Below are 25,246 nucleotides of genomic sequence, written 5' to 3' on the forward strand. Positions count from 1 at the left end.
AGGTGGGGGTATGTCAATAATTAGCGAAAATCCTTTTAGTACTCATGTATGTCTTACATTTTAGTACTGAGACCCCCCCCCCCGTTAATGTTTTTTATGCAGCAAAAAGTTTTGTAAAACGTTTTTTCCTCTCGATTTGAGAGAAATTTTTAATTTGATCGACGTTTTGGGGGCCACATACTGTACTGTATCAAGACTGCTTAATCTATATTAAAATTCAGTTTCTTAAATATTATAAAAAAGGGATGACCAATGAAGTACACGTTTTTTTTTTATTAGAACCTAGTTTATAAGAACATATAGGCTGAAACTCGTCGAAAAATTAAGAACATCTTAAGAACATGCCCAGCCTCAGTTTGGAAAAAAATGACAAGAAACTACAATTTTTTCCTCTTCTTAAGCAGTTTTAACAGAATTTAGGGGTGGATCTTCAAAAGTCGAGAGTCAAATATTGTCCAAATTTTGCCAAATTCAAGTGCTCTTTATTTTGTATCATATTGTCGATTTAGAGTAGTCTGAAAAATTAAGAACGCATTTAATCAAGTGCTCTTTATTTTGTATCTTATTGTCGATTTAGAGTAGTCTGAAAAATTAAGAACGCATTTAAGAACATTTTAGGCTGAAATTGCTAAAAAATAAGCACATTCAGGCTCAGCCAAATTTTAGGTGTTCTAATAAAAAAAACGTGTATAAGCCCGTAAGGCTAGAATCGAATCTTTAACCTTTCTCAGGCAAGAATAAGTAAAGCCTTATATTTTTGACGACGGACTAAATCTAGTGCTTCCTTTGTTTTCGAGTGATATCTTTTTCGAAATTTGGGTGTAAATTTTAGTTTCAATCTTAGGCTTTAAACCATACCAAGGAGATTCGAAGGGGATGACAGTTAATAATTATTTTTTCTTCAATTTTATTATCTAAAATACATCTCTCATTTAAACTTTAAATTCAAATTATTTACAATATGTACAAGAATCATTCGTTAGCTACGATCATCTCATTGCATGACGTATGATCTGCTCCTGTAATAAAATCGATTAATGATTTAAAGTTATCATAAATTGTCATATTTTGAGCTTTGAGAAATCTATCACGTGATCAATTTTATGACGTCATCTCCAAAAGATATTTTCTTTAACAGGAAGTTCGTAATCTACACAATAGACAGATCCAGGCTTTTAGGCCTTACTCTTGGTCTATAGGCACTGCTATAGGTTGCCACTAGTGACCCCCACCGGGAGTTCGCTTATCAATAGGTTTAAACATAACAGAAAACTTTAACAAAAGATGTTTATCAATAGAGATTTCAAATAAAAGATTGTTTAAAACACAGCTGATTGGCTTAGGTTTCGAAACTCTATTGTTTCTTTTAAACCTCAGTGCGCATGCGATGTATCCGGAGAAATTCAATATTCAAAACAAGAGCAGTGCTCATATCCCGAAGAGTAGGAGTTTTACTCTCGAAACGAAGAAAGATATGAAGTAGCCTAGAAGTTCGTATCTTGTGAAAATTTCAAATCGAAAGCATTTCTCATTGCTTCACAATAAAGGTTTAAAAAATCATATTTACATGAAAACGAGGCGGGGTATGGAAAATAATCGGAAGCTTACAAAATATGAGGAATTTTGTAAAAAACGAAAGTGAAATAATATCTTTTGATCTAAAGTCTGTCTCAAAATAATTTGCAGCTGGAGAAAAAAATGGCTGTAACTTTTGATAGAATTCGAATCAAGTTGCGATTTTGTACTCGTTAAAAAGATATCGTGGGTGGAATATTACCAAGTAAAAAATTTGAGAAAAAAAAAAAAGGAAAATGAAAAAATCAACTTCTTGTAGAAATGTGGTTTGATTACCATTTTCACAGGAGTGACTCAATCTTAGATCATCATCACTGTGAAGATTTTTTTTCAAAAGTATTCATTCAAAAGATATCAAAAAAAGTTTATTGCAGGTGGTTTTTTTGTTGTTGTTTACTACTTTATAGAGTCAACCAGCAATAAACTTTGTTTGATATCTTTTGATTGAATGAATATTTTTTGAAATTTTTTTTCACAGTGATGATGGTCAAAGATTGAAAAATCACTCCTGTGAAAATGGTAGTTATACCACATTTCTACAAGAAATTGATTCTTTCTTCTTCATTTTTCATTTTCCTTTTTTTTTCAAAATTGTTTACTTCATAATATTCCACTCATGAATATCTTTTTAACGAGCACAAAATCGCAACTTGATTCGAATTCTATCAAAAGTTACAGCCATTTTTGTCTCCAGCTGCAAATTATTTTAAGACAGACTTTAGTAGACCGAACAGAACAAAGTTTTCAGGGATTTCTCATTAGACAAAAAAAAATTGAACTGTGATATTAGATTAATCAAAATTTACATTTTACAGAAGTTAATATTTAAGTGGGTTTCGGGAAAGGTCTATTTAAAGAGAATAACGAAAAAGCAAAAACATCTCTACTTGTCTTTCGCCTTAGATTTGCACAAGTACAGGAAAATATTTACCTTTATATTTGAAACAGAATCGGTCATGGTGAGTCCAAGGGTACGTGCGAAAACGACAGGGAAAGCATCCGTAGAAAACAACATATTCAATCCATTGATTGCTCCGATAATTGAAAGAACATGGCGTTGACGTTCCGTTTCGTAAGGTAGTAGGTTTTCAAGTGCTCCTGATGAATAGAAGGTGTATATGAAATTATTCGCGAGCGGTAACTCTGATCACGTTATCACACGATTTTTTCTTCAATAACGATCACGTTAATCAGCAAAAATCTTTCAAATCACAATTTGACCTCTCATCACGCAATCACGCTGCAAAAAAAATCCCTATCACGTAATCACGAAACCGCTTGGAGTAACACATTCGTGACAAGCTACTGACGTAACAGTTCAAGGACAGCAACATACCGAAATCTCTTCCAAGTCTGCACGAGTTGTCGATATTTTCAACCAAAGATTTTACATCTCCAAAACCCAAATTGACACCTTGGCCAGCCATTGGATGAATCCTGTGGGCTGAGTCTCCTATTAGCGCTATTCTTGATTTGACGTAATACGTGGAGTGCTTCATTCCTAGAGGAAACATTCCCCTGCTTTGCGGTAGAATATCAATTGGCATGGGTACTTTGTGTGATACGTTGCTAGCATACTTCCCTGTAACAGAGAATCAGAGAAGTTAGAGATAAATCACATGATTTTATGAAAGACTTCCCTTTTAACGCTATTTATTACTAAATACCAAAATATTCAAAACTTCCAGTTATTCCGAGTAAGGCGGCTTCTCTTAAAGATTCGCTTGCTTGTTATTCGGTTGTTCAACCAAGCGTAGGATACTTTGTTTAGTGACAGGTTGAAAAAGATTTAGCGTCTTGAAATGAGCTTACCTGGCTGTATTGTTGACATTACATTTTTCATAAAGTCAGAAAGTGCATTGACAGGGATAAGGGAGTTGTTAGGTTTGGTGAAAGCTTCATTGAGATTTTCGATAAATTCACTATCAGAAAGCTGCATCAGTTCTTTTGCTTTATCCTTTGAAGTTGACCAAACTAAACTACTCCATTCATCAGATAGCTGTAGAAATAAAGATTTAGTTGATTTCAAAATCATTGGCTGATTAAAGCAAATAGTGGTGAAAAATCACTCTAAAAAATTTAATAACAGACAGACGGACGGATATACACAGGTTAGGATTCCCCTTTAAGGAAGGATCGAAAAATACCTACCGGCAAGAGGGCCACAGGGCCATTTGTCAAGTATCGTTGCCAAGCAGTTTTATTAGGAAGCGTCTTGACTTTGATTGTCGCTACAACAGCTGACTGTCCATAATCATAATCAATTGTTTTGATTCCAGAATTGGTTCTAATGAAAGAGTTGAAACCATCAGCTGCTACCTGAAAAAAAAATTAAAAAATTTTCAGAAATAAAGATGGGAGATGCAATATTAAACTTTTCTTGTCAACAGCAAAAAAAACTCTAAATAGTACTCATTTCATACCACCACATTGTTAAACTGAATCTCATGACTTAAAAAAATTAGCCCTATAAAAATTAAGCTGATTAAAGTGAGGCAGCTGCTTCAAAAATCTATTTAGACAATAGGACTGATCATGATGAATGGATATGAATGGATGTATGTTTTTCGAGTTTCTAGTTGTCATTATGAACACATGGTTTTGTAAAGCATGCTAAAAAGACCACTCAAACGAGCAGTCAGAACTTAATAACTATAACATGGATGGCTTCACTATAATTTAAGCAAATTGCTATAAAAAGGCGATTGCTTTTGGTTTTGTGATACTTTATCTAGCAAGACGAAAAATTGAACCTGGAAACCAAGACACCCAGGCACAGAGTGTTATCTTGCAAACAAATTTCATAAAATTAGTGTAATTGCACAAAAGTTCACTATGAAGATAAGTTAAGAAAGGTTTATATTCGAATCATTCCATGCAGTTAATTAAGGTGTACAACCTTTTACAAGCTGTTATTGCCAAAGAGAATAGCAAAAGTTGGGCTTACATAAAGCAGGGGGGGGGTGTTTCGGTAGTAAAATCTCAGACATAAGAGGTTTACTCGGTGGTGGTGTGACGAAAAATCGAAAAATAATTGCCCCCGCAGGAGCGTAGCGACGAGGAGGCTCTCATAGTTTCACGCATAGATATTGGACTGGAATCTCAAAATTTTGCAAATTGTTTTGTTGTCGCGTAAGCATATCCGTAGTTAGTCTCTTCCGTAAATGTTCGGTTTTTTTTCGGGACGGTAGTATACATATTTTCATATTACGTTATATGGTATTATCATTATTACATATTACAATTTTAGTTTTGATTTGGCTTTGAAAAGCTGAAGCGAGTGTTATAAATGCAAATCAAAACAGTGTATGATATAACACGAATTACAATATTACTTGTGCAAATCAAAACAAACAAAATGGCAGACTGGTTATGATGATGATGAGCTGATTCATTGACTAGAAAAAGTGTTTTGTATGTCAGATTTTGTTTCTTGTCTTTGAAACTGAATACTAACTACTGTAATTTAGTCAGAAGTTCACTTCAGCAATGATTTCAATTCTTTTTCCAGAATCTTTAAAGAAATTTGCTTAAGTTTTCAAATGTACATTTGATATTTTTGTTCAAACTCTAATTTATTTTTGTCTGTCATTTTATTGATAACTACCTTTATTGTTTACGTGTTTATAGGGCTTCTTGAGCTTTAAATACTATCATATGGTCGTAACTCGAGAAAGTCCTTCTTAACTTAGTAAAACAACCGGCAAAATACAAAAAAGATGAATGTACGCATAAAGTTGAATCCAAACGTGGTTGACTTTTTCTTTTGGGTCTTCAAAATAATTTACCTCACTTAGAGTGTTTTTACGTCTTTTCAGTGTGGTAAATCTTTTTCAAAAACCTGAAAAAAGTTTGTTTACTCGTTAAACTTTACATGCGCACGTTAAACTTTTTCATGCAGTTGTGATAGCCTAAATAACTTACGCTCCAGTTAGGAGACCTTCCCGAAGGCATTTAACGGTGGTTAGACTAGGTACACAGACAGTCATACAGAAACACCATAAAGGGAAAGTATATCGCTAGCTATAAACTCAAAAAGTCTAGCTTCCTAAAGGCACGTCTCTTCATTGTCTGCGCTGCGATCAGCTTGGAGAAAAGATTGCATTATGAAAAAGGACTATGCACTTGAAAAGAAATTTAGGCGCATTTTAACTTTTCTCGACTGTACGTCTGAATTTTTTTTCAAGCAAACGCCTCAATCAATCAATAAATCAATCAATCAATCAATCAACCAATCAATCAATAATTAAATCAATCAATTATTCCTGATTATTTTTTAATGTTTAATATTTAAAGCATTAAAGCTTTATAAGTGCATGAAATGATCTTTATGTGGGGGCATTTAGTGAAAGCTATGACTAGTTTTACTACCCAGGGTACTGAAATGGGTGGTATCTATGTGTTAAATGTTGAAATTTTTTTTACTACCTGGGTAGTTAAAACCACAGATCTGTAAAGCCCGAAGGGCTAGATTTGATAAAATATGCAATTTCACCAGTTTGAGAGATGTGAAATAGCGTTTGCCGCCTACTTTTTTTATCTCGCGCTCCGAAAACAATTAAAATGCTAGATCCTATCCATCGGCACGAAATTTAAAAAGTCAAATTTTTGCTTCACTTTTTTTGCTGGAGAAAGCTTAAAGTTGCCTAAAGGGCTTTACAGATATCTGTGGTTAAAACTGGTAAAATTAGCAAATTTTGACTGTTTTGCAATTCTTTTAATTTTTTGGATGACTTTTCTGAAAAAATCTTAAAATTTTTTGTCAATATAAAAAAGTAAAATATTTTAAAATTTCTAAAATCAGTCCGACAAGCAACCAAAAAATAGGTGGTCTCAACGCTGCTCAATGACAAATTGTACAAATTTTACTACAAGCTGCTACAAGGGTAGTAAAACACCTCTTCCCAGAGTCTGGGTGGTGGTATGTAAAAATTCGTAAAAATCCTATTACTGCTCATATATGTCTGAGATTTTACTACCGACCCCCCACCTGCATAAAGTAATTTAAAACCACCTCAAACTTTGTTCACTTCAAATTTATGTTAATCTAATCAGGAGTTAATTGTAGGATGAAAATAAGAGAGGTGTCACTTACAAGGAGTTTAGTTGCAATCTTCTCACCATTGCTTGCTTCTAAGGTAACCAATTTTTCAGAAGCCTAAATTGTAAAATGTAATAACTTATTTTTTGGGAAACTTTTACAGACATATACAAGGCCTTATCATGGAGACAAAGAAAAATGAGCATTAAAATGTTAGTTTTCTTTGGGAACAAGAACCAGTTACTGAAACTGGTCTTACCCAAATCTGACAAAATAATATTGCAGTTATTTATTGAACTACCTATTTGTAACCAATAGTATTCTGCCCAAATAGCTGCTTTTTAACTCATGTTTTGAACCTGTTTTGGGGCCTGAAATAGCAAGAAATTGGAAATATACAAAATCAGCCATTCTAATTTGCGTCAGCATTTGGCTATTACATAAATTTGGCTTTTGCCGACGCAAATAAATCTGAATTAGAAAGACTGAAAATAAATTAAACTTGACGGATGGACATGAAAATTTGGTAGTAGCTTTTAATATAGCAGATTTCAGGTAAATCGGCCAACCCAAATGCACTAAATTTTCTTTAACCCTACCTATTCGACCTAGGGAGGGGGGATCTTTCTGTTCCAAGGTCAAATTATTGGTGATAGCTCCTGAAATAATAACTGCCATGAAATTTTCTGTAAATTCCAAACTTTTATTTAGCTTCAAAAAAAAAGAAGAATTTGACACCTGAGAATTTTCACACCTTGAGCATGATAGCATTTTTGACGGTAAGGTGTCACAAAAATTGACACATTTCCAATACAAATTTATTTTTTATGTCAAATATATTGTTTAAACCGTAATTTATTAAATATTTAGGATAAAAAAAGCATTTTAAACTCAGGCAACTTTTTTCTAAAGCCTTTTTTAGAATAAAATAGCTTTTTATAAGAACAAAGGAAACTTTTGTTTTTGTTCACTTTGAGCATGATGAGTGATGTCATCAAAAAACTTTTGTCAAGAGTTACCTTATATGACAGGGATCTTGTGTTTCAAATTTCATTCAAAAAACCCATTAGATCAAAAGTTAAGGGGTAGTACAGGAAGAGCCCCCCCCCCAGTTTTGAACTGCCCTAAAAGCCTAGTATGAATAGGGTTTTAAAAGGTAAAACAGGCAGAAAGTTAATGTTACAGAACAGCAGATGTTTTCACTACTATTTGTACAATATTGCTACAGAAAACAAATGTACTTGGTTATGTGAGATTTAGTCTAGCAAGATGAAAAATTGAACCTGGGAACTACAAGACCCAGACACAGAGTGTTGACTTGCTTTGTAACTTACAAGATAACTTTAAATTTTCAATAATATCTATGTATATAATTGCAAGCAGAAATAAGAAAGATTTCAGCTGTAATACAGTTTGGATAATTTCACAAGGTAATGCCTCTTTGGAGAAAGAGCTCAATAAACCAATTTTTTTTAAATATGTAAGTTTTCTTTGGGAATTAGAACCAGTTACTGAAACTGGCATTGCCCAAATCTAACAAAATAATATTGCAGTTATTTATTGAACTACCTATTTGTGACCAATAGTATTCTGCCCAAATAGCTGCTTTGTAATTCATGTTTAGAACTATCTGGAACTATGATAACTGTTTTTGAACCTTTAAAGAAAGAAATGTGACAGAAGTTTCAATTATAAACAAAAGCCTCTATTACAGGTGAAAACCCGTTTTAACCCTATTTGAACTGTTGGGGGGGGGAGCTTTTTCTGTTTGGTGGTGAAATTAATGGTTATAGCTCCTAAAATAATAAAGCTTTTGATATAAATTTTCTGAAAGTTCCTTACAATTACATAGCTTCAAAATAAAAGAAATTTTGACACCACCTTTTAGACATTCAGCACGATAACATTTGTGACAGTAAGGCGAGACCAATTTAATTTGTTGTTCTACGGACAAATCGTTAGAAAAATATGGGTCGGTCGGCAAAATAAGAATAGATTTTTCATTTATCAGGGTTTGTAAGGTACTGAGAAAATGTTTTCCAAAAAGTATCTGGATCAAAAATTCACTTTGTTTTTTATCTTCGATGAAGATAATAATAAAATTTTAGTGTATGGAATGCTTTTTATGATTTTTAAATTTCTTGAATTAATTTTCAGCTTTATTCAAGTTTGATTGTTACAAATAACTAGTGTGTAAAATATATTGTAGTGGAAATTCGATATTATTTTTTTGATTTTAGCAAAAATAGGGTCGGTCGGGCCTGTAGAACAACAAATTAAATTGGTCTTGCCTAAGATGGCAATAAAATTACATTTCTTCCAGTACAAATTTATTTTTGTGTTAAATATATGTTTGAACCGTAATTTATTGAATATTTAGGATAAAATAATATTTTAAAAGAACAAAGGGAATTTTTGGTTTATGCTCATTTTGGGCATAATGAGTGACATCGTCAAAAAGAGTATCATAAGATATTGGACCTGTAAGGCCCCTTAGAGCTAGAGAAATAGAAAAGTGTAAGTTTTCTTTGGGAACAGGAACCAATTACTGAAACTGGCATTGCCCAAATCTGACAAAATAATATTGCAGTTATTTATTGAACTCCCTATTTGTAACCAATAGTATTCTGCCCAAATAGCTGCTTTATACTCATGTTGGGGAAATCTTTTAACCCGATGGAAAACATTTACATCACAAATAAAACCTTTTTAGTTCAAAATGTTTTGCAAACTACAGCCAATACGAGACTATTATATAGACTATAGCAGAATTTTGAGCACATTGACTAGACAATATTTTTTAACCTTTACCACGCCTTCTCTTTGGGAACTTCACCCCGTGCACGCCTTGTCTTTTTGGGAAAAATGACAGTTTTACGCTTTCCGTCATAACTTTTGATCTACTAAACCGATTCAAAAAAATAAGCCCATTCTGGAAAGCCCAACTATCCTGCTTTCTAAATATGTTAAAATAAAGGATTTTCCTCTATCAATGGTGACACAGTAGTCTTCTGCCTTAGAGTTGAAAAAAATTAAAAACGCAATTTGTCATATTTTTCAAAATTTTAAGTTCCGGTTAAAAAAAAAGTGGGGAGAACATTTGCGATACCATAATTTTCTGGCTCATTGTTTCCACCATTATAACTACAACTGCTAGCCAAAAAATCACAATCATACCTTTACTAGAAAAGGCAGAATTCATTTTTAGAAAACCTTGGTTTTCGAGAAAATTTCCACGTAAATCAGAGGCACGTAAGGCAGAGGCCCCTTGAGGTAATTTTTATGGGAAATATCACTAAAAACAGCTAAAAATGACTTTCCTATCATCAACCAGCATGAAAGCAATAGAAATAACATAGTATATACACTTTGAAACTCTTTGCAGCCTTATCAGAAGCCTTAACTTGGGTTTCGGTGACGGTCGATGACGGCCGACAAGCCTCCAGTCCTCACCCTTAATGTACCGTCATACTAAAGAATAAGGAGGCAGAAACTTACCTCAAACACTGACTAAACTACAAACAAGCAATACATAACATTTCCAACCAATAAAACAAACCATTTTCTACTAAATAAACATAAAAAGTTAGTTACAGCAATCAATGAGCTCATAATTTCCAAAATAATATTTTGCCTGATTTTCCAGTTTGTTTTGACAGTTAAAATCGAAAGTAGGTGTTTTCTTAACACCCCATGAAAAACATATATTTACGGCCTCGGCTATATATTAGAACGTAAATTTACGGCCTCGGCGTGGTAAAGGTTAAGGTTCTTCAGAGCAGTGATAAGATGGTGCCCTGCCTAAAATATGAAAAATTATATCAGCAGTCTTTCACGAATAAGCAACATAAAGAAATGCCCTTTCCCAGCTCTAGCTAACACTGCCTTTCTAAATTTTAAAATGACTACAATTCACCTAACACAAGAAGGCCTTCAGTCATAAATTAACAAATAAATTGAGTGGTTGTAAGCAAAGAGCCTTAATTCCACCGATATTGAAAAGCAATGAAAAAAAGTTAAACCCTTTGATGTTCATATTGCAGTTATTTATTGAACTCTGTTTGTAACCAACAGTATTCTGCCCAAATATCTGCTGCCTTAAAATGGATTAATTTACATCATGATATATTCTGTAAATTTTCTAAAAAAATGCGAAAGTTCTAGAATTAGGGCAAAAAGAGACCAAAAAGCCAAATTTTATGTAGGTATAGTTCATTCAAGATTTTTCATACAGTGACAATAATTCATTCTTACCGAAGAGTCTGGTGCAGCATAATTTGTCAGTCTTGTTTGATACATCATTTCAACAGATTTGCATTCTTTTGCTTGTTCTCCACAACTTTCAATGATAGCATTATTTTCCACTATGTGTGAGATATAAGGACTACCAATGTCACTGGAATCAAAAGAAATTGATCCATTTCCACAACCTTCCCAAACCTGAAAAAAATTTAAATTTAAGTCAATACCCATGTTAAGCATGCTAACTGCACCGGCTCAACATCAGTAACTTCTAAGTCACTTGTAGGCCCAATTGTAGGATTGATATAGAAATTTCAGCCAAATGGGACAAGTTTTAAGTCTCAGACCTGCCCCAAAGTTTTTAACGTCATTTGGGCTCAAACTCTTGACCATGTCCTCAACCCTACTTGTCCCTCTTTTGTTTTTGTTTGGCATCTTGTTGCTCACCTTCCTAGCTTTGCTGGTTGTTCTGCCACTACTGATACTCTAATTCAGCCTACTCTAGCCATTTCTCTAATCTAGCCTACTCAAGCTATTTCTTTGTGTCCTCTATTAGTGCAAAAAAATTACATAGGTTATTTACTTTTTATTTTTATACAATCTTATAATTTGTATGTATGGATAATGGGTCTTAGGACCTTTTGATACTTGTAATATAGATAGATAGATAGATACTGGGGGGAGGGCTATTTTTTGCTAGGGGATGAAACTAGTATTAATAGCTCCTGAAAAAATTCCTGTAAATTCCTAAATTTAATTTCAAAAAATTACACATTTCCAATACAAATTTACCCTTATGTCAAATATGTAGTTTTAAACCATAATTTTTTGAATATTTAGGATGATAAAATAGGCATTTTTAACGTAAGGATATTTTTCTGAAGCCTTTGTTAGAATACGATAGTTATTTATGAGAACAAAGGAGATTTTTGGCATTTGCTTACTTTGGGTAAGAGTGAAACCATCAAAATAATTTCTGTCAAAAGTTACCTTATGACACTGTATGACAAGGATCTTGTGTGCCAAATTTCATCCAAAAAGACTTACCAAAAACCTTGAAAAGACTTGTTTTACCTCAGTAAAGACCCCAAGAACACAAGAAAAAGTGCCCTTTTTGACCACCAACAGACACTGCCCTGCCTTTCTAAAATATGGCCTGGACCCATGAAGATTTTGGTTTCCAAAACAATTACCTGCATTGAGTTGAATGGATTGCATCTTTTTCTCGTCACTCTATCCCAAACACCAATATCTGAAGTTGAAAATTGTTCCACTATAATACAAGCTGTTTGTTATTTTTTAAAGGGCTATGCAACTTAGTAAATTGATAGTCTGGAAAATTTTAAATGCTAATATGAAATGTTGTAAAGTTAAGTAATATAATTCACCTCTAAGAAATGAACTTGATCCTGGAGTGATTGCCGAAACCCTGTTTTCGTATGGCTTCTGAGACCAATCATGTTTTTCAGCCTCCTTAGATGTTTCCAATAGGATAACCTTCCTGTCATTGAAGCTTTCAAGTTTTCCTGCAGAGAAAAAACATTTATTTGATAAAGAAAGCCTTAAATAAACGCAGTAAAAATGCTGATTCAAACCTATCAAAATTAGTATTGATATCAATTTCGCTTGGTTAGAGTTAGTACTCATTAAAAATTTTTAACCAGGATTTTTGCCAAAACTTACAGGGTTCGAATTATAGCTTCGCACTTCGCAAAATGCGAAGTGAATTTTAGATTTAGCGACCCAAAAAGATTTCCCAACTCAAAAATGCGAAGTTAAAAAATTATAAGAAAACGCCTATTTTGCTACACACATTTGTTTATCTATTGCTTTATAAACTTGCCACTTCGCTACTTTATTCATTCGTCTATCTATTGCTTTATCAACTTGTCAATTTGCTACTTCATTCATTCGTTTATCTATTGCTTTATAAACTCGCAACTTTATTCACTCGTTTATCCATTGCTTTATCTAAAACTCGTTACTTCAAAACTTCACTATACTTTGCTTTGTCTATAATCTCTTACTTCAAATCTAACTTCGCTTTTCTCGAGAAATGAATTGAAGATACTTTCGCATTTTCTTCCAAACAACATCGCAAAATACTAAAAATGTTTCGCAAACAGTGAAAAAATTTAGCCTGCGGCGCTCCTCTGTTACACCTCGCTTCGCTCGGAAAAATAGCGAAGCTCCTAAAATTTATAATTCGAACCCTGACTTAGTTGAAAATAAGTGAAACTTTGTCCATGCAAAAAATTATCTACTTAAGAATAAATGGATAGAATGATTAACTCATGAATAAAGTCATGCTCTTAATTACCACATACCTAAAGCACAGGCCATAGCAGTTCCAACCATTCCACCTCCAGAAATTACAATGTCTGCAAATTTGGCACCATTCACAGAAGATATATTTCTTGAGTATGAGCATTTTGAACAGTTTGAAATCTTTTGAGTTAGTAGTTTCCCACTCATTGTAAATAATTTTTTTCACTAAGGATGAAAAAAGAAAAGCAACAAATATTTCACAACAAACCAACAGTTACATGGATGCAATTATTCATTTATTAATGCAAAATCAAATAAAACAACCTGCACCAAGACTGTAATTTTTGAGGTAAAAGTTCATACTGATTTGATATAGGAATAAAGTGTTTACTGTATCATATTATGTGGCAAATAGATTTTGTGAATATACTGTTTAGGAGTCTCGCTATCTCCACCGTGAAAACGGTAGGTAAAAATGCGCACTTTAGTACTGTGGAAGGTTAGAGGAATGTAAACATTGCCAATTTTTTTCTTTCCTTTAAAGAGAGTGATTTAAATATTTGAACATGATATCAATGATAATTTTATGAATCGCTCCTGAAAATTTCACAAAAATTCATCTGGAGGAAAAGAAGTTATGATTAAAAGCAGTTCTTTACCTACCGTTTCTATGCTAGGTTTCCTTACGAGAACCGGAATTTTACCTACCATTTTTTACGCGGGAAAGAGCGGTCATTAAAATCAAAACAATGGAAAATTGTTTGGACGCGTGCGCAGTCAACACTCCTAAACGGTGTATTTCAACAGAAGAAAAGTTATATCAATCTCTGATTTTGTGGGTCATTTGACCAAAAACTCTTTTCTACAGACAGAATGTTTTAACACTGGAAACAAAACCCATTACTGGCAAATCGCAAATAACCTATTTCATCTCCCAAATAGACAAAGTGGTCTCAGGGTAAAAAGTTTCTCATGCTTTCGAAAGTCTGTTGTCTTGGCAAGGTTGTACGAAAACATGGTTCCCTAAATTGGGAAAGTGGTCAGTAAACATGAACTCCATTCTTCTAAGTAATTGGCCTGGTATTACAACCATTTCACACCCCACAGGAAAAAAAAATGAAACAGTAGTTTTGATAGAAACCAATGATCTTTCTGGCTATATAAATTCCTGAAAATCCATCTATCGATAAGATTTTTGGAAGCGAGCACGGGCACCAGGTCCACCAAACTTCTTGGCTTCACAATGTCTTGGATCAGCAACCAACAAGGATCTATCATATCTGGCTAAGAGACTTTTGATTTCTTTCTTGGAAGCTTCATCAACAAACTTTTGATAATATGCAACGATGGCTTTGGAAATGGCTTGTCTGATGGCATATAATTGAGCTGTTTGACCACCACCACGAACACGAATGCGAATATCAATGCCAGCAAATCGATCTTTGCCAAGTAAAAGGACTGGTTCCTGGACTTTCATTCTTAATGTGACTGGTTCAACAAGGTCTAAAGGACGTCCATTGACTCGGATCATACCACGACCTCTTTTGCAATGGGCAACGGCTGTTGCTTCCTTCTTTCGTCCGAAGACTTGTACTGAGGTTGGTGCTTTGGCAACCATTTTTGATCTCTCGCTCCTAAAGTGAAATTAAAACCAAGGTATGATAAGGGAAGGATCCATGAACCAGAAAACAAAAATTATTTCCAACAAATGTCTTTGATGCAAAATATATTTATGGATAAACACAAAAAAGTGAATTCTAATTTAAAATTCTCCATCTTTACCTTCCAAGATCAATGAGTAAAGGACTGGGTAATCGAGCGTCTGTATATTTGAGACATCAAGTCAAAACATTCGAAATGCCCGGCAGCCTTGCAAATCGCCCGGCGATTTTATGAAGCCGGTAGTAAGATAAGGGTAGAGGGCGGTAAATTAATCGTTACATGGCGGAAGGGCGTATTGTATTAGTCCGTAGATAGGAGCGTAATTTTTTTTTTATATACGATAATAACTTTGCCTTAAAATATACACGATGCAAATATTAATGATATGATATAACGATTTAAAATAAAATAAAAATCCTATCCTTAAGAGCTAAAAACATTCGCAGAAGATAAAAGAAGACATCTCTGTCTTTTCACCCATCCCCTTTTTCAGCGATGTTTATTCTTATATTCATGTACATTTAAATTTACGGAAAAAAATAAAAGTGAAATGAATTTTACACAAAACTATTTACTACAGTATCTAAAATTTTAATAATATTTTTCAATGTCTAGATTAGATTGATAATGTAGTTTTATCTGATATTTCGATGGCGGCCGGATTGGCGCGGCTGCCCACGGTAAAAGCTCTAAAGCAAAGCTAAGGAGCGGGCCAATTTCCCATCGGAGATTATCTGGCACCCCCAGATGGTGAAATTTTCATCCGACACGCTAAAGCTCTGAAGGTCGGGAAAATTTTCAACATCTCTGGAAGGTTTACATTACGGAATTTTGCGAGACCGCGTCAAGAATTTTGCAGCGGGAGGTCTGGTAACCCAGCCCCCGTTTTTGGGGATTGGTGGGTGGGTCCAACCGAAATATTTCTACCTTTACGGGCAAGGACTGTTGAAGCCGACTGAGGATGCAGCGCATCAGCGTCCGACTATCATTCCTCTCCGATGGGAAATTGGCCCGCTCCCTTTAGAGCTTTAGCGTGGGCGGCCGCCAATCCGCCATCGGAATAGCAGATAATATCGGAGAGGAATGATAGTCGGCCTTCGATGAGCCGCATCCATAGAATTAGAACGCCATGACCAATGAAGTATAAGCCCGAAGGGCTAGAAGTCAATCTCTTTGGTAGGATTTGAAGCCAACAAATCCTACTAAAGTTGCGCGGCCTTGATCGGCTCGCCTGGTTTTTACACAAATGACAGATTGAAACTAAAATTTACCGCTAAATCTCGAAAAAAATATCAACCGTAAACAAAGGAATAGCTAGATTCAACCTGTCGTCAAAAATATGGCGCATTTTTTAAGGCTTCACTTTTTCTTGCCTGAAAAAGGTTAGAGATTGAACTCTAGCCCTTCGGGCTTTACACGCAATGGCCATGACCGCATCCCAAGTCGGGTTCAACAGGTCTGAGTGAGAAAATTGTCGCTAGAACCGACATTCCCTGAAAATATACCCTGACCTGAGTATCAGAGGCCAAGTTTTCAAAGAGAAAATATTATATATCTATGGGATGATCAAATTGATTAAACTAAGTTTTCTTGTTATATATCTATCCTGGTGGATCTGATCTGAAGTATGGGATCTATCAATAGAAGAATAGCTACTGTGTAAAGCTTTTTTTTTTAGTGCAGTTGCTGAAATTCAGAAGTCCTGCTGCGCTGCTAGCACAGGAAGAAAATTTCCATTTCCAAGGTTGGAAATTTTAAGATTTCTTAGTTGGAAATTAGATAAAATCCAATGAAAAATCCAACCTGGAAACTTGGGGACACTCTCCAAGTTTTGGCGGGGATGAAATTTCATCCCCGCCAAATTTAACAAAAAGAGAATTATGTGAAAATCACAACTTTTTAGTATATTTTTGAGTAATTTTCACCCATTTCAGTGTGACAAAATTTCCAATTCGCCAAATTAAATCCCCGCCAAATTTTACGAAATTGATCTATCGCCAAATTAAATCCCCGACAAAAATTGTATTTTGGCCAATCGCCAAATTAAATCCACGCCAAAATTTATCCACTGAAGGTAGTTGGTGCGCACGCTGAGCGAATCGTTGCAAAAAAACGCAACGCTGCAGAATTTTGCAACATTTGGATCTATGCAATTTCCGGAACTGATACCAAAGGTGATGCAGGAGATAAAATGAGATATGACATAGTGATTGTGAAATAGCTATTTTCCTGTTAGGGGGCTGTTTAAAGCAAAGGTGAGATCGATATTCAAATATTTCTTTATTCTTTGTATATATATAACATACGTAACATGATGCGTATAACATTGAAAAGATAATTTTTTTACATGTGTGATATAGATGTAATACATAATACAAGTATTACAGGTCCGTGTTATACACGGCATAAAACGCGAAATCACATGGTAAGCATGTGGGTAGATTTTTAGCTTTAAAATAGTTCTAGATCAATAAAATACCTTTGGAATTATATTTTTGACATTAACAACTGTTTTTCAAACATTTTCTTTGTGTTTTAAAGTAACTGTCAACACTGACCTGGGACCTGTGACCTGTAACCTGTAATCTGTAACCTGCAGTTTACACTGACCGATAAAAAACAATCTGAGGCGCGAATTAAAGCACATAAGATATTCTTATAATTGTGAAATGTTGTTTGTGCTTTCTTTCACTACGGTGGAGTGCATGACGTAACTAGCGCGGCAACAAACTTGCCTCCTGTTGGCTGATCATATTGGGCGTTTTGGCATTGACACCCTCGAAGCGGCGGGCGCCTTTATCATTACTTATACTTTATACTTCAGTATACTTCAGTTTGATTTGATGATATTCATCTGTCCAGCTCGTTGAGCCCAACACCTGTAATTTGATCGAAAACAGCATTTGATTCAGCCAATCTTTTTTGTCGCGAAGTAGTGTGAGGTTCGTCGGGTATAAAGCACAGATATTTATCGAGTCGTTTCTTGAATGAATCTTTTGAACAGTCAGTGATATTTCGTATGTCAGAGGGAATACTGTTGAAGAGTTTTGGACCCTGTACAGCTAAGCTCTCACAAATAAATTTGCAAAAGCTACTTTGTTCGATTGTTCGTAGTTGGCATTTTCGACCATGACGGCTTGTAGTTGAAGACGAGACACCACCTTTTACAGTGCCATCTCCTTCAGTGTGGCTGAAATTTGGTACTATACCCTCTTGTGGCGACCAAATATAAATAATTCTGTATCTCGCCCTCCTCCTTTATAGAGAATACATTTTCAAAATTATTTTCAATTGTTCCCAATAATCGAAAGCACTTGCAACTCTGTCCACCATTTTAAATGAGTTAAAAATAGATCTAAAAGGGCGCCCTCATCAAGGAAGATCATTTGCTCTGGTCTCCAGCTTTGGGAAGTAGTAATGTTTTCGATTGTTTTTGATGGAAAATGGCAAGAAACTTAAGTTTTACAAATGTCTTTAGAAGATATTCAAAATGAGCCAACAATGGTGACATTTTGTTTTTTGTGACAATATATATTTCGATCTTACGATCATCCTCAGGTCTAAAATCAATAAAAACAAGAATTAAAAATCCGTTAAAAAAATTTTTTTTATAAACATATCTACAAACACTCCTTCCTCATCTAAAACAAATTGCAAATGAATACCTAAGAAAACATTTTTTCCCTAGAAAACCCTATCTGTTGAGACATAAAATGAAGTCTCAAGAGATGAATAAAACAATTATAAACAATTAAAATTTTAATGTCAACGCATGACTTTTGTATTCGTCCCTAGTGTTTAATTTTGGTTTTAATTGATTGATTAACAAAGCCTCAAGAGTCATTAGATATTCTTCTGAGATGGCGGATGATGCAATCATCTCGACATCATCGATAGAAAGTTCTCGTGCGCAAACATTCATGTGAATAGAGACAGGTGCCCTTGGTGAACAATGTTCCTTTATTCGTGTGATCAAATGTCGACAAGTAAAGTCAACATAGCACGACTGACATCGTGAACATTTAATTTTATAAACGATCCAACTCCTAAAGGATTTATTTCGATCGGACATTTCAAAGATGGTAGCACTGTTTCATGGCGTCCTCCAGCTTTTTGGTCCCCCCTAATATGAGCTAAAATCCCCCATCTGGCCTTTCCCCCCCACCTGTCTTTAAAATTCATGTTCCCCCCAATTGGGAAATCCCCCTAGCCGTATTGTATAAGGGTTGCGAAGTGATGATCCAGACTCGCCTCAATTCGCAAGCTACTATAGCAAAAAAAAGACTCTCAAAATCCCTAGAAAGACAGGCTCATAAGCCTGAATGCCCAAACACACCAGGAAGGTCTGTATTTATCCTATTACTCCCCCCCACTAGGTAGAGGACTGAATATACCCCCTATTCGCCTTTCTCCCCCCATCAAGCTTGAAATTTTCACTTCCCCCCTGGCACCAAAATCTGATTCCCCCCCCCCCCCCCATCTTCCTGGGGGGGGATGATCCCATGTGTTTTTAATTTTCTGATTTTAAAATTTATCTTACACGGTGCATTCAATCTATAGAGTGATTTCTGGAACTGTTCTGAAATCTTTCCTCTGTATTCAATGAAGAACTTTTTCTTTTCTTGCTGATCCTCAGCATCATTTTCCTCAGGTTCATTCGAGACACTATAGATTTTTGCTAAGGTAACTGTAATGACCATAAAACTGCATAAAACAAAAGAAAGTCCGAAAAGATTCATTCTGACATCAAAAATCTTGAAGTAACAGACGAAGTGATCTCAAGTAAAATATGCTATATTTCGTATTCTATCTAATACATCATTCAGGCAAAAAGTAAGTACAAAGAATAAAAGCTACTATTTATAAAAGTCATGGTAAAAATCGTGAAAAATGTTATCAATAAAAAGGCAATTAAAATGTAAAAAATATATATATTATATATATTATTTGCAAATCTGACTTGCGATTCAAGAAAGTGCTCTATACCATCGGTAGAGCGATATATCAGTCAATAATAGAGACTAGTTTATTTTCCGATACTCAGAGTTTCGTGCCGTTTCAGGCAGTCTTCAGTCAGATTTTAAAAAATTACAAAAACGACATTCGCAATGTCAATCTTCAATTATACAGTTTAGTGTCTTCATTTGTCAAAATTGACGTCATTTCAGTCTTTGCTGTCAAACAAGGCGAGGGTGTGCTTGTTGACATGTCTACATTTTGATATCAGTTCAATTTGAGTTCATGATGTCACCGAATTTTGTGGCGATTCAAGCTTCTCATTTAAACAAAGATTGCATTTCATCGAGGCTCGTTGGAATCCACCAGTTCGTCTAACGATTTTCCACGATACGGTTGGGTTCTTGTTTTGACGTTTGAATTTCCAATATTGTTTGGAAAGTTCTGTTTCGTTTTCATACCGCTCGTGATTAAACGACTTCTTGTGTTTGCTGAAATGACGTCAATTTTGACAAATGAAGACACTAAACTGTATAATTGAAGATTGACATTGCGAATGTCGTTTTTGTAATTTTTTAAAATCTGACTGAAGACTGCCTGAAACGGCACGAAACTCCGAGTATCGGAAAATAAACTAGTCTCTATTATTGACTGATATTATATATATTATATATATATTATACTTAGCCAATTTTACATTTTAATTGCCTTTTTATTGATAACATTTTTTACGATTTTTACCATGACTTTTATAAATAGTAGCTTTTATTCTTTGTACTTACTTTTTGCCTGAATGATGTATTAGATAGAATACGAAATATAGCATATTTTACTTGAGATCACTTCGTCTGTTACTTCAAGATTTTTGATGTCAGAATGAATCTTTTCGGACTTTCTTTTGTTTTATGGTTTTTAAAATTATCGGCTGGTTATGGATAACTGTAATGACTGATTCAACAAATTTCTCTGGATACTGGTTCCGATTTAAGATTCTTCTCGCATGATTGAGACTTTCATCGAGATTTCCAGGTGTACTACAAGCTCTGTGAATTCTATATACCATCCCTATTAAAGTTGACCGTTTGTACTGTAATGGCGCAAGAGCATAAAAGTTCGTAATTAAACCTGTATCAGTTGGCTTTGTATACCAAGTAGAGACTAGCTTTTTACCTTTACGGATTATTCTCATGTCAAGAAAAGGTTTAGAATTCTCGTTTTCTCTCTCTATCGTGAACTTTAGGTTATTGTTTAAACCATTCAAATTTGTAAAGGTTTCATCAATTTTAGATTTTGCAATATCGCGTATAATATCATCCATATAACGATTGTAGATCTTAGAGCCTTCACCTGCCTTCACTGATTTTTGTTGCGAAGGTGCTCATCCAGCCATTTCCTACATTGGAGCTGGAGGGCTGCCCATAGCGAGGCCGTCGGTTTGGCGGTAGAAGCCATCATCCGTCAACATTATACGTCCTTACTACAGATCGTTAAAAGTTCAATAAAAGTTTGTTTATCTACTGGAGGTTTTTGGTAATCACCATCATACAATAGATCCGAACAAACTTAGATGGCGTCATCTACGGGCACGTTGGTGTATAACGAGACAACATCAAAACTCACAATCTCCGCATCCTCGTCTAACCCAATTTCATTCAAACTCTTGGATACTTCCTTCGTTGAAGTATTTATGTTACACTCAGAAACGACAGACAACCAATCAGTCACCTTTTGGCGATTTTATAATAAGATGATCCCGGCATCGATAAAACAGGTCGAAGAGGTACATCATCCTTGTGGATTTTTGCCAAACCATAAAGACGTGGCGGTTGACTTCCAATAGGCTTCAGTCTATCAAAAAGTTTTTTAGTAATTTTGTTGTCAGGTACCTCTTTATCTTTACAAAATTCATTGAAACTTTATCAAGTTCTGCCAGTATAGTGTTCTGGTCAAATTTGTCGAGGGTTGAGTTTTTTGGGCCAAGCGATAAGGTATCCATGACATATTTTGGAGGTAACGAATCAAGTTGGTAACAAATAACAGTTGCTCTTCAGATAAACGCAATAGTTTCTCGTTCAATTTAAGAACATTTTCTTTTCTGAATATTTGCAAGTCCTCACAAGTGTAAATAATAGCGGATGGGCGACATTTTGGAGGTAATACGGTTTTTAAATGATTTCTTGATTCAAGCAATTTGTCCGTGTTTGAAGATTTATCGATTTTCCCCTTGCCAATTTCCTTTTTCAAAAGACGAAGTTGGAATTCAAGTATTGTTCGATTATCGAAACATCCGTTATTTGGAATCCGGAAATTTAAAAACTTTGGAACGATTTGAGACTTCAAGCATGATTCGAAAAATTGAATACGTAGACTGTTATTTGCGATTTTCCTCAAATGTCATTCAGTTTTTGCTGGCTTATAGAATGGCAGGATCCTGGATGGTCTCCCTAACTGAGGGTGGTATCTTTCATCTAAAAGACACTCTTTGCTGTTCATCGATGATCTCTTTGCCTGTAAACGAACAGCAGATAATTTGAAGAAATAAGCCATCCAAGAAAATGGGATGTGCTTGTCAGTTTCAAAAAACCCACCACCTGGTAAAGAACAGCAGATATTTTGTAAAATGGCTCGCGGGATGCTTCTTCTTCTATGCTGTTTTAGAGCTTTAGAGCTAGCCTGCTTGTGTTCTCGGGTGGGCGAATAAAGATAAGGCGGCACTCTTGTGCAGAGGTGCAACTTAGTTTCTGCCTTATTTTGCGCCCACAATATAGAATCGTCCAAATACGGGAGTGTTACAAATGATAAACCCTTAGGATCACGGATTGAAAAAATAATATGAAGGGTAGAATTTTACAGCCGATCGTCGTGCAAGGCACTGAGAGGCCACAGGCCATGTGAAATGCAACAATCTCATTGGTGGAAATTTGATAAACAACTGCGAAGAAGTGCCAGGAAGCAATCAGTAGGAGAGACCACGTTTTTGTTGCAGATTTTGATATAAACTTTTCTCAGAGGGATTACTTGTCAATGTGTTGTGTCAACTTATTGTCAGCATTGTATTATTGTCGTAAAAGGGAAAGATAAAAGAGGTAGGAGTTTAAGCTTAGACTGACTTTAGTTGAGGAGGGGATAATATGGAATAGTTCACACACAGGTTCTAGAGAGACACAGCTGATGACATGTAAAATCTGGATGACTTTGGGACAAATGGTTTTTCTTGTTCCCATACATCCCAGATCATCTACTGATCCTAAAAATTTTACTCGACCCTGTAATCATGACCCTCTAACCTTTCAACGTCACCAGAACGAAAAACAATTTATACTATTGGAAAGCTCGTCAAAAACTATAGAAGACATTTAAAACGGGTATATTCAATTTCTCCTAACCTAACTCGAGAAAATTGAGATCGTAATTCTTTATAAAATGAGGCATTTTTTCAAGAATGACGTCATAGAAGAGCTATGGACTTTTCATATTCAAATTTTTACTTATTGAGACTGATGTTATTTAAAACCTACAGCAGGAAACGCTTCACATGATATATAGAACTTTGTAATTATTGCAACACAGCATCAATTTTGCACTTTTGGTTTTGACGTAATTCTTGGACATGTTTGGTAACGATTTGTAAACACGCCTAGTTAGGAACATTTGGTGAGTTCCTCTACGCTGCCGCAATTGTAACAGCACTCATAAAAAAATTACGTTTGTGTCTTTTTTACCGTTTGTTTACCTAGAAGATATACTGGGTGTGCCACAAATAAGTTACCCTCTTTGATTTGTTATTGTAGGCAGTAGAAAAGAGATTTTTCAAATATTGTTTCAGAATCATTCAGAGGAAAGCCTAACTTAAAATTTGGTGTATTACTTTTTAATTTTACTTCATTGGCTCAAATATTATGTTCAAAAACCTAAAATGTCAATTTAAAGAAATGTCAAAAAAAGGCTAAAAACAAGGGTATCGTTTTATGAGAGAAAGGACTTCTTTTACCAAAACATTGAAACACAAAGTCTTGCTCTTTGTAACACTCTTTATGTTGTCTTTATCTCTATTTTTTTTTTACTTCTGTTTTCCCCTTGGGCATAAACAAGATGTAGAATGCTTCAACCCCCACAAAATTTTCAACATCTTTCCAAGAGTTTCCGATAGTTTTCTGTGTGTACATCATCGTTGAGAAAGGTAGAGATGGTGAAAGTTTTGAGAAAAATATGCCTCATTTGAACTGTTGCAGCTCATCTTGATTCACCCTGTATTTACAGGGATGCTTAACTTAGTAAATAAGTGCTTTTTACATAATGGAAATACATTTCCTGGTGCATAAAATCGTTTTGTGTCTCTATTCATTACAATCAATTTGATACTCTCGTTTTTCGCCTTTTTTGACATTTTCAAAATTGACATTTTAGGTTTTTGAACATAATATTTGAGCCAATGAAGTAAAATTAAAAAGTATTACACCAAATTTTAAGTTAAGCTTTCCTCTGAATGATTCGGAAACAATCTTTGAAAAATCTCTTTTCTACTGCCTACAATATCAAATCAAAGAGGGTAACTTATTTGTCGCACACCCGGTAGCAAACATAGTAAGTATAAGCAGACTGTGTTTTCAATTGGCTGTAAAAAACTTCTGCATCAGTAGAATTTTCTCAAACTTTCAATAATGATACCGTGAGATTGGGTAACTTGCATCAGTGGAGGCTGAGTTCATAATGTTTTGGAAATTGTTGCCTTTTTGCATAAAATGAAACTTGCAAATTTATCCTTCTATCTATCTATCTATCTATATATTTCATCAGGCCTGAAGGTCCATTGGCCCTTGCTGCATCGCAAATTTGTATGAGGTTGCTGACTCACGAAAATTAAAACCACACAAAATTTTCAAGGTCAGATTTTTAGCCCAAAATACCCCTTGAGATTACTTACAATTTTGACAAAAATTGGGGTTTTTAGGGTCATTTTTGGCTGGTTCGCAACAATTTATTGATTGAATTTTTGATTTTTGTTTGAAGGTATTTAGCTTTCGATTGTTAGTGGAATTTGTTTGAGGTGGGAACCAGGAGAGAAGATAAATAATTTCGAATGTTTTTGTAATTTAAAACAATAAAATGGACAAAACATATAATTTTGAAAAGAAAAAGATATGAGAAAAATGAAAATACTTGACGTTGTGCCCAATGCTGCACTTTCGATTGCTTTAATAAATAACCCGTAACACTTTTCCTTTTTTCCAATATTTTTTCAAATGTTCCAGAAATGGAAATAAAACGGATGATGATAGCTAAAAACTAACCATGATTTTTTGAACAATCGTAAAACTGTCTCCAAATACTCTTCATTTGAGAAAATGATGGCCTTTAGGGTCATTTAGGAGGGTAGCTTTTTAAATTCAGCTTCATCTCCTACCTGCGCATTACAATGATCATTTCAAATGGAAGCTTGAATGTGTACAAGATTCCTTTAAACAGGAATTCTTTTTTTTGATTGTCAATTTTGTTCCATCT

General features: G+C 34.7%; 2 protein-coding genes across 2 annotated transcripts; both read right to left on the minus strand.

Moving 5' to 3' along the window:
- Positions 1-877: 877 nt before the first annotated feature.
- On the minus strand, positions 878-13,371 carry LOC136800436 (ubiquinone biosynthesis monooxygenase COQ6, mitochondrial-like). Its single transcript, XM_067057094.1, has 10 exons — positions 13,186-13,371; positions 12,247-12,384; positions 12,052-12,110; positions 10,871-11,056; positions 6,671-6,733; positions 3,727-3,894; positions 3,388-3,574; positions 2,912-3,157; positions 2,507-2,673; positions 878-1,019 (listed from the first exon to the last, which is right to left on the minus strand). Exons 1-10 carry the CDS (start codon positions 13,331-13,333, stop codon positions 990-992), a joined length of 1,392 nt encoding a protein of 463 aa, XP_066913195.1. The 5' UTR covers positions 13,334-13,371; the 3' UTR covers positions 878-989.
- An 883-nt stretch (positions 13,372-14,254) lies between these two features.
- Positions 14,255-15,000, minus strand: LOC136800437 (small ribosomal subunit protein uS9-like). The gene is made up of 2 exons (XM_067057095.1): positions 14,909-15,000; positions 14,255-14,760 (listed from the first exon to the last, which is right to left on the minus strand). The coding sequence occupies exon 2, from the start codon at positions 14,742-14,744 to the stop codon at positions 14,307-14,309; it is 438 nt and encodes a 145-aa protein (XP_066913196.1). The 5' UTR covers positions 14,745-14,760; positions 14,909-15,000; the 3' UTR covers positions 14,255-14,306.
- Between the last annotated feature and the right edge of the window lie 10,246 nt (positions 15,001-25,246).

The sequence above is a fragment of the Clytia hemisphaerica genome, unplaced genomic scaffold, assembly GCF_902728285.1.
Source record: "Clytia hemisphaerica strain Z4C2 unplaced genomic scaffold, Clytia hemisphaerica genome assembly, whole genome shotgun sequence".
In the NCBI taxonomy this organism is placed as follows: domain Eukaryota; kingdom Metazoa; phylum Cnidaria; class Hydrozoa; order Leptothecata; family Clytiidae; genus Clytia; species Clytia hemisphaerica.

Bases quoted from the DNA above. Each gene is read 5' to 3' on its own strand.
- LOC136800436 (XM_067057094.1), bottom strand. From the start codon at position 13,333: ATGAGTGGGAAACTACTAACTCAAAAGATTTCAAACTGTTCAAAATGC. The intron at 3,575-3,726 runs GTAGGTATTTTT...TTATTTCTACAG, and splicing joins GCCCTGTGGCCCTCTTGCCG to CTATCTGATGAATGGAGTAG. The intron at 1,020-2,506 runs GTAAATATTTTC...ATTTTATTACAG, and splicing joins ATTCTGTTTCAAATATAAAG to GAGCAGATCATACGTCATGC.
- LOC136800437 (XM_067057095.1), bottom strand. From the start codon at position 14,744: ATGGTTGCCAAAGCACCAACCTCAGTACAAGTCTTCGGACGAAAGAAG.